The 13059-nt window shown below is 41.9% G+C and overlaps 1 protein-coding gene across 1 annotated transcript; it reads left to right on the top strand.

Annotated features, from left to right (window-relative positions):
* Positions 1 to 1636: 1636 nt before the first annotated feature.
* Positions 1637 to 7649, top strand: LRRN1 (leucine rich repeat neuronal 1). The gene is made up of 2 exons (XM_026075019.1): positions 1637 to 1663; positions 4882 to 7649. Exon 2 carries the CDS (start codon positions 5114 to 5116, stop codon positions 7262 to 7264), a length of 2151 nt encoding a protein of 716 aa, XP_025930804.1. The 5' UTR covers positions 1637 to 1663; positions 4882 to 5113; the 3' UTR covers positions 7265 to 7649.
* The last annotated feature ends 5410 nt before the right edge of the window (positions 7650 to 13059 follow it).

Raw genomic sequence — 13059 nt, 5'->3', positions numbered from 1 at the left:
GTGACAACACTATCTTCCTGTTACAATGAGAAAAATATTTTAAAATCTATTTTTGGTGTTTGGCGACAGTTAATTATGAACAAACACTTTTTATAGGTTTTTTTTCAGGATCGTTCCTTCATATTCTTTTCTTAGTGCACTGCTGACCTGGACACACTGTTCTTTCCTGGCTCACTTGCCCAACTGGACGTACTCTAACAGCCATCGGCAAGGCTACGGTGGCGGCACGCACCTCCTTCCGCCCAGCAGGAACGCTGAAATTGGGCATCTTCCACCGCAGAAACAAATACCCGCTGTTGTCTCTGCCATTAGGATTTCTCATGCCCAACAAATGCTCAGTATTAAGCAATTTTCACAACCCAGACAGGAAGGGAAACCATAGACAAACTAGTATTTTGACACTCGCCGTTACATTCCCAGGATGCAAAACCCTGGAAGGAAGTTAACGTTTTCTGCCCGCAAGAAGCACGAGTGAGCTAATAGCGCAGGCACCAGCTRTGGATTTGCTTCCTGAGGAAAAACGTGGGTTCTTAAGGCACAGGGTATTGAGAGCTGCTACGGAAAATATATTTATTTAACCCCTAATAAAATAACTCCCCCTATCTTTCTCCCATGGAACTGAGCTTTATTCCCGTACCCCTTGGTATCAAGGTAACACCTACTATGACTATGGGGTGGTTTGGCACGCTGGAAAATAAGAATTTAACAAGCGAGTGGGAAGGCAGGGAGATGCCAAAAGCTGGTGTCTGAGGCACAAAGCCCCTGCCCGGTTTCGCTAGGGGACGCGAGCTGTGGCCGACCCGGAGGCCAGCGGAGCCTGCAGCTTCTCGTTGCGGTCGCCGGTCTCCGGGGCCGGGGGGAGCTGGGACTCGCTTTGCTCGCCTCTCCCTCTGCCCTGTCTTCTTGGGAGCTGCTGTTAGTCTTTAGCAAGCTCAGTATCTCCCCAGAGAAAGGTGTAATACCCGCTTTCTGTTTAGAGGAAGTTTCCCCACCCATTTTTTTAAAAGAAACAATTTTTATTACGCATTTTTGTGATAACACTTTGTCCTACGAGGGGTTTTGAGGATTGATACGCTCCCCTAATGCAAAAAGGTGGCTTYTTCCCTTTTCTGGAGCCGGTGTTTCTTTAAGAAATAGTCCATGGCTTTCAAAAGCTAAAATATTCTGAACCAGTCCCCTAACTTGTCCTTGGCTTGTACAGCCTTTGGCTATCGGAGACATACTATGTTTGGTTGTTTGTTTAAAAACACACAACTTAATACGAAAAGGATCTAGCACTCAAATTGTTCTTAATTCAATCTCAGAGATTTCAGGTGAGAGTTGTGAATATTCACCATTTCCCAGGAGCTACCCCCAGTTTATCCACGTGGCCTTTGGGATTATTCAGGTGTGGTTATTTTGAACAGCGTACTGTCACTGATTTGGTTTTCAAAGCTTGGTCGTCTTCCAACTTATCCATCATCAAATGAGATTTCCTATGTACGTGTGTTGTCTAGTTTCAATCTGGAAAGCTGTGATTATAATTCCAAATGGGACTGCAGACCTTGAGCAGCCTCTAATATTGCAGTGAAAACGTCGTGTTATTTTACTCCTTTGGGCACTCCCTGGTTGATAGACTTTGCAGACTCACCTGGAGCAGCGCTGGCAGCCGCCCAGGGTGCCCGTGCGGGGATGGGGGAGCCCAAACGCCCCGGGCGGACGGGCCGCTGGCAGGAGCAGCGGCTCAGCGGGGCCGGCGCCTGCGAGTCCCTCCGACAAAGCGAGAGTTGGGATGTCGAGCGGATCACGCACGAATGGCAGAACAGAAGCAGCCACCGCTATTTTGGTATATGAACAACTGTGGCTCCCTTTCCTTTTCCACTCATTAGTGCTGCATTTTTGGTCTTATCCGAGTGACAGATGTGGTTTTATAGCACGAGCACCAGCTAAAGCAAAATTCTACGACTAGTCTTTTCCCTTATGCTGTCTGATATAGCAGTCTCTGGACTGTCATTCACATAAGCATAGTATTAAAATGGACTGGGGCATGTGAAGCCAACCAGAATTTACTTTCTGATTACACTGGATTTTCATTTATAGCTTCATCCAAGCCGCCCTGGGCTGGAGGAGATTGGAGACAGTAATGTGCAAGTCATTTCTAAAGAACATTTTCCAGTTAGAGAAAATTAAATTCATCTGCAGCAGCAAATAACTTACCTAAAGAACAGAAAGTGTCACTACTAACTTTTAAAATCATATATCTACAGTGATCAGAAACCAGAACTCCATTCAATAAAACCAGAAATGCCTTCTTACCAAGTGTGAACTATAAATGCAATGTGCAAGTAAGAGGATATAAGTATTAAACAAAGAAGGGATTGAATTCAGAGTTTCTTCAAAAATCTACAGATGTGCTCCAACATATTTTAAAAGAAGCTTTGAAGTCTTTCTCTGGTAGCTTTGTTTTTGAAGTATTATATGATATGTGTAACTGTATCAGAGCTAAATCAGTACTAAAACATCATTAGGGACTACAGCTTTACGAGGCATTGAATTCTTTCCATTCATCTACCTAGAAAAAAGTTATAGGAGAGATTTTGAAGGAATTAGTGCTTGGAGTAAGGTTACCTCACATACTGACAGCCCGCTTGGTGCATCTGCTGGCTGCATTAGCTGTTCTTCCTCCCTGTGACTCACTGTGAGCCCATGCTGTAAATTAAGAGGGATTTCCCTGTAGTAAGGAATAGAGAATGTATAATGGCAACTTAAACCTTCTCCAACAGCTGTCTAAAATTATTACTGGATGAAAACACTGTGTGCATTATTAAGTGGCAAATGTTAAGATTTGAAAAATTGGGAATTAAATAAATTCAATTTCTCAGTATCATCAGTATTGCTAGAACGCTCTCTTTTGGAACAGCTACAGCTGAATTCTGTTACTGAGAGAAGCTTCCATTAACGTTCGAACGATTTCAGTTTCTGTCAGCGCTCTCATCAGTGTATGTTAATATATTCCTTGCTATTACAGTGCCGTTAGGATTTTCTTTTAAATGCAGTTAATCTGTCGTATTTGATTCTTGCCTCAGTCGAACATCATTCGAGAAGGGATGCCTGTGCTGCGTTTGGCTTGTTTCCCCCAGCACGGCCTTCCCACCTCCGACTGCAATCGTAGCTGCAGCACAGAAAATCCCACTCAACAGGCTCCGATGCTTTCTTGCCACCGTTCCCGTTTCCCTTCCTTTGCATCCCTTCTCCCCCAAACAAGAGCACAGAACAAACCCCTCCCCATGCTATTTGGCATGTACTACTCACAGTGTTACATCATAATCTGAAAGAAAATATTATAATTTCATTATTTAATATCCCGAAGATTCTGACTAGATTTTGAAGTAAAAGTGTTGTATAAATGGTGTTCCTGTCACCACGATCTAGAGGAGTAGAATTATTTTTAAAAGTCATATTAGTTTTATTATTTTACGTAGTGGTATCTTTTGTGGGCTTTGACTAGGTTGAGACTTCCCTATGTTCTAATAAAATAAAATGGTATTTCCTACCTTCTACTATTACTTCTTTATCATTTTTATGTACCCTTTGTTTCGGATATAGCAGAACTTGATTACTTTACTTGCAAAAAAGCCACAAACTTTTTTTGAGAACCCTCAGTTGAGTCCATTATAGCATGAGATTTAGAGTGCCACAGCAAATTTCGAGAGGCCTGACCTTTAAATCCTTATTCGAATTTGTTACACGCCTTGCTCAGGTATGCCTTGTATTTAATTCAATAGAGAAGTCCAACCTGTTTAACATTTACTGTGAATTTAAGGTATGCTTGATCTGCCAATACCAACACGCTCAACGAGCCGCGAGGAATACAGCTAGGCACCTGAAATTACACCACCTTCACGAGTGGAAGAAAATCAATTCATATAGCATCACCATCCCTGAAGCAACATACGCTGCTGAACTGGAAAATAAGCAGTAGTTGTATTTAAGAATACAGACCCTGAATTGCATATTCTTGCACATGCACACAACCACTCCAAACATCCATCTTTTTTACAGCAGAAGTAATAGGTTGGGATTGTCTATAACAAACTGCTCACTGAGAACCTTTGGTTTTTCAACAAAATAAGAACAGGAAAGTTTTCAGGAAGAGCTTAGTCTTTTCCTTGAATACATGTTTAATGACTCATGACACAGAACAGATTTCCTGAGGTACATCGGCCACGCTACCAGGTTAACTGAAACGTACTCTTGCATGAGTAGCCTCAGGCTAAGAAGATTCAAATTGTGTGCGGTTTACACGGTAATTTGGAGTGGTGGTAAACACTGCACATGCGATACACAATGCGGTGCCAACAGCTAAAAATCAGGACAGTGCATTTATTTAATCAAATTTAACCATTATTGTTTGGTGTTTAGCTAGATTAAATCTTTGCTGTTATCTGGAACTGATTTGATTACGTCAGATTAGCTTCAGCCAGGTTCTTACACGTTTGGCAGAAACTTTTTAAACAACATCTTCCTAAGCCTTAATTCCATACACATGAAATACAATACTTTGGTATAGTACTGGCACCCTTAACTCTGATCAGGATTAAATTCAGAGCACTTGTTTGAGACCTAGCTGAGAGATGTCTGAAAGTTTTATTTTCAGATGATTACATATATTTTCACAGTCACTCACTTCAGAAACTTCAGAAAGTTTTCTTGCATTAATCCTAAGTAGAGTTACAAACCATATATAACTTACTATACCAAAYAGGGATTTTCATAAGAGATTTAAATGTTAAAATACTTATTATTGTTTTCAGAAATTTTTCTTCTAAAGGATAAAGAAATTGGAGAAAAGAAAGAAGTGTATATGAGATGAACATAACATGTATCCTGATCTGTTTTCAGGAACATCTCCAGGCACTGATTCGTAGAAGATCCTGGACCAGAGAGGAGCAGCTGAGAGTCTTCAGACCATTTCCTGTCTTCTGTGAACTTAGAAAATCATCTTTCAGCTTCTGGATGTCCAAGCCTTTCACCTTAAACTTTAAGCTTTACGTTTTCTGCTTGATAACAAATTACACTCTCAATCTATTGTTATTTTAAGGGGCTGGGGAGCTGAACTTACTAGCTGACCAGCATGGCTAAGATTAGATTTGTTTTAACTGTTTGCCAGTTGGTGCTAGAATTGCTAATGAATTCATTAACTGAGTCTTCCATACAGAGTAATGAATGTCCACAGCTTTGTGTATGTGAAATCAGGCCATGGTTTACACCACAGTCAACTTACAGGGAAGCTACAACAGTTGATTGCAACGACCTTCGTTTAACAAAAATCCCCAGCAATCTGTCCAGTGACACTCAAGTCCTTCTCTTACAAAGCAACAATATTGCAAAGACCACAGATGAACTCCAACAGCTGTTTAATTTAACAGAATTAGATTTTTCACAAAATAACTTCACTAGTATCAAAGATGTGGGGCTATCAAATCTCACTCAACTTACTACTTTGCACCTGGAGGAAAACCAGATAACAGAGATGACTGACTACTGCTTGCAAGACCTTTGTAATCTTCAGGAATTATACATAAATCACAACCAGATCAGCAGTATTTCTGCAAATGCATTCTCTGGCCTGAAGAACCTTTTAAGATTGCATCTCAACTCCAACAAATTAAAGGTTATTGACAGCCGTTGGTTTGATTCTACTCCTAACTTAGAGATTCTTATGATTGGAGAAAATCCGGTGATTGGAATACTAGATATGAACTTCAAACCACTCTCAAATTTAAGGAGTCTAGTTTTGGCAGGTATGTATCTCACAGATATTCCTGGCAATGCATTAGTAGGCTTGGATAGCCTTGAAAGTCTTTCCTTTTATGACAACAAATTGGTAAAAGTTCCTCAGCTTGCACTTGAGAAAGTTCCAAATTTAAAATTCTTGGATCTCAACAAAAATCCAATTCATAAAATTCAAGAAGGAGATTTCAAAAACATGCTCAGATTGAAAGAACTTGGAATCAATAATATGGGAGAGCTTGTTTCCGTCGATAGGTACGCATTAGACAACCTGCCTGAACTTACAAAGCTTGAAGCCACCAACAATCCAAAGTTGTCTTACATCCACCGTTTGGCATTTCGCAACGTTCCCGCTTTGGAAAGCTTGATGCTGAACAACAATGCCTTGAACGCAGTCTACCAAAAGACAGTGGAATCCCTTCCGAACCTGCGCGAGATCAGTATCCACAGCAACCCACTCAGGTGCGACTGTGTCATTCACTGGATAAACTCCAACAAGACCAATATCCGGTTCATGGAACCTCTGTCTATGTTTTGTGCTATGCCCCCCGAGTACAGAGGACAGCAGGTGAAAGAAGTGGTAATACAGGATTCGAATGAACAATGTCTTCCAATGATTTCTCATGAGACTTTTCCAAATCACTTAAATTTGGACATTGGCATGACAGTGTTTTTAGACTGTCGGGCCATGGCGGAACCTGAGCCAGAAATTTACTGGGTCACTCCTCTCGGAAATAAAGTAACTGTTGAAAGTCTCTCTGACAAATACAAGCTGAGCAGTGAAGGTACCCTGGAAATCTCTAATATTCAGATCGAAGACTCCGGGAGGTACACGTGTGTTGCTCAAAACATCGAAGGGGCTGATACGAGGGTGGCGACCATACGAGTGAACGGAACTCTTCTGGATGGCACTCAGGTTCTGAAAATCTATGTGAAGCAAGCAGAATCTCATTCAATTTTAGTTTCTTGGAAAGTTAATTCCAATGTCATGACTTCCAATTTAAAATGGTCATCAGCTACTATGAAGATTGACAACCCTCACATTACATACACTGCTAGGGTCCCGGTTGACGTACATGAATATAACCTCACGCATTTACAGCCATCTACAGATTATGAAGTGTGTCTAACTGTGTCAAATATCCATCAACAAACACAGAAGTCCTGCGTTAATGTTACAACAAAAAATGCAGCTTTTGCGCTAGATATTTCAGATCAAGAAACCAGCACTGCCCTTGCAGCGGTAATGGGATCAATGTTCGCTGTAATTAGCCTTGCCTCCATTTCTGTTTATATCGCAAAAAGATTTAAGAGAAAAAACTACCACCATTCATTGAAAAAATATATGCAAAAGACCTCTTCAATCCCGCTGAATGAGCTCTATCCTCCACTTATTAATCTCTGGGAAGGTGACAGTGAAAAAGACAAGGATGGCTCTGCGGAGACCAAGCCAACCCAAGTCGACACATCCAGAAGCTATTACATGTGGTAACTCAGAGGATATTTTGCTTCTGGTAGTAAGGAGCACAAAGACTTTTTTGCTTTATTCTGCAAAAATGAGAAGTTGAAGACTTTTGTATTTTTGACTTTGCTAGTTTGTGGCAGAGTGGTGAGGACAGGTGGATATTTCAGAATTTTTTAGTATAGCGTATCGCAATTGTTTGACACAAATGGCAGCTTCATCTAGCTTCCGATCTTTTTTTTCTTTTGTTCTTTTTTTAGTTATTGTGCTAAACTTAATGCTGTTCTAACTACAGTGCTGAATAAAATTAATGAGAGGCTGGGGTTACCCTGTGATTCCCAAGTAGCACAACCCCGTTCTTCTGAAGCCATCGGTAGAGAGTACAGTATCTTGCAAAGCTAACACACAGTTTTGAAACTGCATTGAACTAGTTTTGTAACACTGGTCTAAAGACTCAAACTGAGAAAAGGAGACCTTGAATGATATTAGTTGACTGTACTGTAATGTTGTATCAACTGATTTGAATGTTTTTGACTTTGAACAATGATTTTTCTTTTCTTTCTTTTTGTAGTAGTTGAAAAGGCTTAGGTAAAGCTAACAGGCAATAGAAATATGTACATCCAGTTTTTTAATGTAACAGACTAAATGTTAATTGTTCTCTTATTCTTTTTATTATATTTAGTAGACACTTTCAAAGAATACTAGAATTTTGTTGTGCTTAATCCACCAACATATGGTGTTTAATGAAGGCAGAACTATAATAAATTTACAGTTTTGTTCTGATTTTTTATTTTAGAAGTCACAATAATGTATTGGTTTTAGTTGTCACTAGTTTGACTGGTGATCATGTTTTGACATAAAATATATCCAAAATGTTATATAAAAATACTGTGTTTTTTTCTTGAGGGAATTACATTTCAACAAAGTTCCATTTTTTAAATGCATTATTTTAATAGCAGCATTTTCTCTGCACTGGATGCAAAATATTGAAAATAATTTAATTAGAAAAATATGTTGGTATGGCTTTTGGACTGTAAATCACATGCAGAATCAAAACTGTTTGGTGTAAGGTACACAAAAATAATACACTGAGTGTGTAACACGTATTTTCCTTTTTGTATACTTTTCTGTTTATATTTTGAGCTAAGATACAAATGAAGCTGACATTTAGGTGTCATTCTAATTAGTTAAGGAAGAAAAAGAAAACTCAGTGCTACCAAACTGATATAAAATAACTGAATCCAGGCATACACCTTAAAAAATGCTAACTGGATCAATATTCCTTCAAAAGCAGAAGTTAAGGTATCTAAAACTAACAAGACAATAATAAATTTGGGTCCAATGCTGAATTGTAATTTATGGACCTAAAAATAACCTGTACTCTAAGTATTTTACTGAATTAGGTAATACAGCTCAGATGAATCTGGTTCAGATGGTATAATAATATGTTAAAATTGCAAAAACTTTCAGAAAGCAATGGTGTTTGTGTGTGCACTGGGTATAATATAAATACAAAATTTACAGTTGAATCTATAGCAGTGTCCCATGTTCTCTTTTCTGAAACCACTGAAGTTCTCAACAGGGACTGCACACTTCAGTCGCAAACAGGATGGGTTTCTGATAACGTATATGCTTATACTAGATATCTAATCAGCAAGCACAGAATTTTCTACACTTTATGACCACTATTAATATGCAACTTTTTAAATGTTTTTGCATACCAAATACATTCTTGGTGAGTAAAAGTAAATTGTTAAAATAATGGATGTGCCTGGATTTTGGGGTTGTTTGAGGTTTTTAACTCACCAGCTTCTGAAAAAATCACAGAGCCCCCCAAAATTTAAAGATAAACTCCTTCAGCCACCTGTCTCATGAAAAAAGTTATCAGCATAGTTGTACTAATGCATTGCTTTGGTGCGCAAACGTCAGTATGGCTCTTGGATATATGCCTTGTTAATCTTGCATTTCAATGAAAAGCTGAGTGAAGCTATTAATTCTGTGTTTAAATCAAGTACTTATGCTGCTATACACAAATCTTTATATGTTCATGAGATCTCATAAATTTAATCATGTGACAATTGTATGCTGGGATTTGGTAAGTGTCTTTTGATCGCAGAGAAGTAGCATGGTGGAAGCATTTATTTTTAATGTTAATGGAAGATCTCCTCTTGCCGCCTTCTCCAGGAAAGCTTCAGAGCAATAATTACCATCTTGTCTATACACTATTCTAACCTTAGAACTGCCTCTATTATTATAACAGACATGATGAATTAAAACTGAGATCTGTTTTGCAGTGAAGATTTGCTCCTTAATTTTTCAAAGAAAAGGACACAGTAAGGATAAAGTTGACAGCAAAATTATGGCTTCCCACTTGCATGACACCACAAAATAGTCTTTAGAAAATAATTAATTGAGCAGGTGTCAGCTGCTGCAGAGCAAGACCCTTCCTCCATCGTCTCTCCTGCAGCACTTGTGCAGCTACCTAATAAATATTCAGTGACACAGATCGTGCAAAGACAACGGCGTCCTGCCTGAGCCGCCCGTCCACCTGGTAGAGGAACAGACTGACTGGGGTCCAAGCTGTTGGATCATCTGTCGCCATGAGCTAACCTAAGCCTGGGGCTGCCCTCCAAATCAGTGGTCCTGCTCTTCGTCCTCCCTCTCCCCGCTCCCTCCCCGTCCCCTGTTACCCATAACTGAGATCTTCTCTTGCCCTCAGAGCGTGCCTGCACTGACCAGTCCCTGCTGATGGAGGCAGACCATGCTGAGAACCTGTCTGTCCGTGTGGCTGGATTAGTTTTCACTGGGATACGTTCTCCGGTTTGGGCTGTTTTGGCAGCACCGGGGAAAAAGGAAAGCAGCAGGGACACGCGGCCAAGGAGCAGGCCAAGGTGGGGGCAGTCGCTGTCTTCCAGTAGCGCTCCCCGCTTTGATCAGCAGTCACCCCCAGCAGCTTGGGCGCGCGGGAAGCAAAGCAATGTTCAACATGTTCCTTCAACTGGGGAAGCTACAGGCCTGCTGTTTCAYGCAGACCTATCTGGTAGTTTTATGTCATTTGTCAATGCTGTTGAAGAAGAGCAGGAGAAAAAGGTCTTGTGACGGCTCAGAAACTTCTCCAGGACGTGTTGATTTGCACTGTTTCAGGGTAGTTGCTGTTAACGGGACTCTGGGAGAAAGATGGAGGTTAGCTGAGAACTGCACCACGGTAGGAAGCAGCTGGTTAACGCAGCACAGGCTACACCTGCAGGCACCAGTGAGAGGCACGTCAGCCTGGTAATCCAGCCCCTTCCAAATCTGTACACATCCCCTGGAAATTAAGCATTCTGCTAATCAACGAAAGAAGCAGTGGGTAAGAGATTAATCACATGTGGCATATACTCCTAATAAATAACCTTCAACCTTGCACTCGTGATTTTGTGCTTGCAGTTTATTGTGAGCAAACATAAAAATACTCTGCCTAATTGCCTTCAAAATGCATTTGCTTCTACTCTTCACTGAAGACAAAAAAATGTCCCCAATTTGCTCAGTATCAGAGACTGAGTCTGGCCACTTTAACAGTACGGGAAAAAACATTGTTATCTTTCATTTGGCTAACAGTTTAGAAATGCTATGTAAGAATAGATATTTCATACGCAACTAAACTTTTGCTGTGTTACTTCCACTTGGTTGCCCAATAATAAAATAACTCTGTCCCCTGAAGAGTAAACAGCTCATTCAAGTGTGGTATTTGGTGCTCTAGCTAAATCCGCTTTTAATTTCCTCACCTAAAGCATAATATCCTATTGGATGAAAAGAGGATATTTTTACACGCTGACCAAGACTCATACTGGTCTTGGACTACAGAGCACAAATGTACTTTCATATGAAAGCACACAGTTTTACAAGCTGCTCTCCGACCCTGCCTCATGAATATGTACTCCTTTAGTTACTAAAAGAAGGTTATGATGAGAAAAGGCCAACAGTTTGGGCCATTGATTTCATGCCAGGTAGATCTGAGTGACCCCAGCTACAGCTTGTAATACTTTGATAATAGTCTTTGATAAGCGCTGGAAAATGTGCTGAAATTGGAAAGAGGTCAGCAAATCCGAGACCCAGCRCGAAGCACATAAACTTGCCCTAATGCTGCTGACGCGCTGGGACACGACGTGACAAGAGGAGCATCTTTGCGAGTCCTGCCAAGGAGAACGAATCAGGCAGCTCTTCTTCTGCGTGYGGGCAACCTTGAAAACGAGATTCAGGACGAAGCACTGAAATGAAATTCCCAGACGAGTGTGACATGCGGCGGGGGGCTATTTCTGCCACAGGGGCACCCTCTCCTTGGAAGGGAATGGGCATTTGGGGCTTCTCTCTTCCGAATCATCTCACGTCCTCCAAACCGCTGTGATGGACACGGGCCCAGTGGGCGAGTCACGATGGGAAACGCACAGGCAGGAGCACAGGACCGACGCAGGAAAGAACCGTTCCCCAGCGCACCCGAGACGCCAGGACTGGCTCTGTCCGTCACGCCGTGGGTCCTGCTCCGTGTCCCACCGCAGGAATCGGTGACGTGAATGTCTGCCGCAGCGGGAATTGCCCTCCTGCTGCTCGCTGCCCCGGCAGCACGACTGCTGCGGCCCCGCGCCCGCGGCGTCCCGGGAGCGCGGGGCAACGAGCCCGGCCTTCGCCCGCGGTGCCCGAGCCGGAGCTGTCGAACGCTGCTGCACGCGGCCACTGTCACAGCTRCTACGGCTACCGAAATCCCTGGATACACATTTCTTTGCGCTGTCGTACAGAGGCGAATGCTCTGCGTTTCCCCTGAGCTGTCGTCCTGTCAGTCTTCTCCATTTTTGCTATTTCCGCCTACCGGGATGCGGGAATCTCCCCGCCCCCGCCGTGCGGTAGCCCCCTTCCATCGCCAGCCCTCCCCGTCTCCTCCTGCCCCGCGCGGGGCTGCCGCTCCAGGGCAAACCCGTCACGGCCTTGGGAATCACGAGATCTCTGAGACTACGCCACAGGGCTTTTATTTGGCGTTTAACCTTAGAGTTGCCTGTGTTCCCCATCGACCTTTCTCCCTTCACCTGATTCTCATACTGTTTTTCCTTCCGCTGTTTCCCCATGGAGACCCCAGTCCTGCTGCTGTCAGGCAGACTCGGATCACGGACAGCAATCCAGCGTGCAGCATTCCAGTGCTGCCTCCCTGCCTCCCCGCTCGCTGCTAATGCCCAGACCTTTCCCTGCAGCGTAGCAAAACAGCCAAACGTCTGCCAGGTCTCTTTGCTCCAGTTTTCTATCCACCCTAATTTGCAAGCACATTACGACCCTCAGTAATTTCTTCTACTAGTACGAAAGCAACAAAAAGACAAATTTTTCTTTCCAGTAACACAAAGGAGATTTGCCATATCCTTTTCACTGTTGTATATTTATGTCAGGCAGACCAAAGGAATGCTGAATCAGAATGAAAGAGTTGTAACAATCTTTGAAATACCAGAAATAAATACATTGGAAAAGCTGGAATTGACAATTAAGGAAAATTTTCAAGAGCAACTGAGTTAAGCACTTATATCTCATTAACTTCAATGATACCTAAACTGCTGAATCGGGTAAAATAGATTTTTCTTGAGTACTTTTGAAAGCATTAACTTTCCCCAAATTATGAATAGCTGTGAAGCATTTTCTGAGGAATTCTATAACATGGATTTTTTCAAAAATTGCTTGAAACCCAGCTTTTGATCTCAGTTATGGGGGGCATACGGGCGGCCTGGGATTTAAATAGTATCATCCTCGGTGGAGTCACTGATTTGCAGTGATCTAAATAAGATCTAGATCTCTAGAAATTACAGCTCTAG

This window comes from Apteryx rowi, unplaced genomic scaffold, assembly GCF_003343035.1.
Source record: "Apteryx rowi isolate R43461 unplaced genomic scaffold, aptRow1 scaffold_4, whole genome shotgun sequence".
NCBI classification, from domain to species: domain Eukaryota; kingdom Metazoa; phylum Chordata; class Aves; order Apterygiformes; family Apterygidae; genus Apteryx; species Apteryx rowi.
The sequence above is the reverse complement of the archived record's forward strand: the minus strand, read 5'-3'. Positions and strand labels throughout refer to the sequence as shown.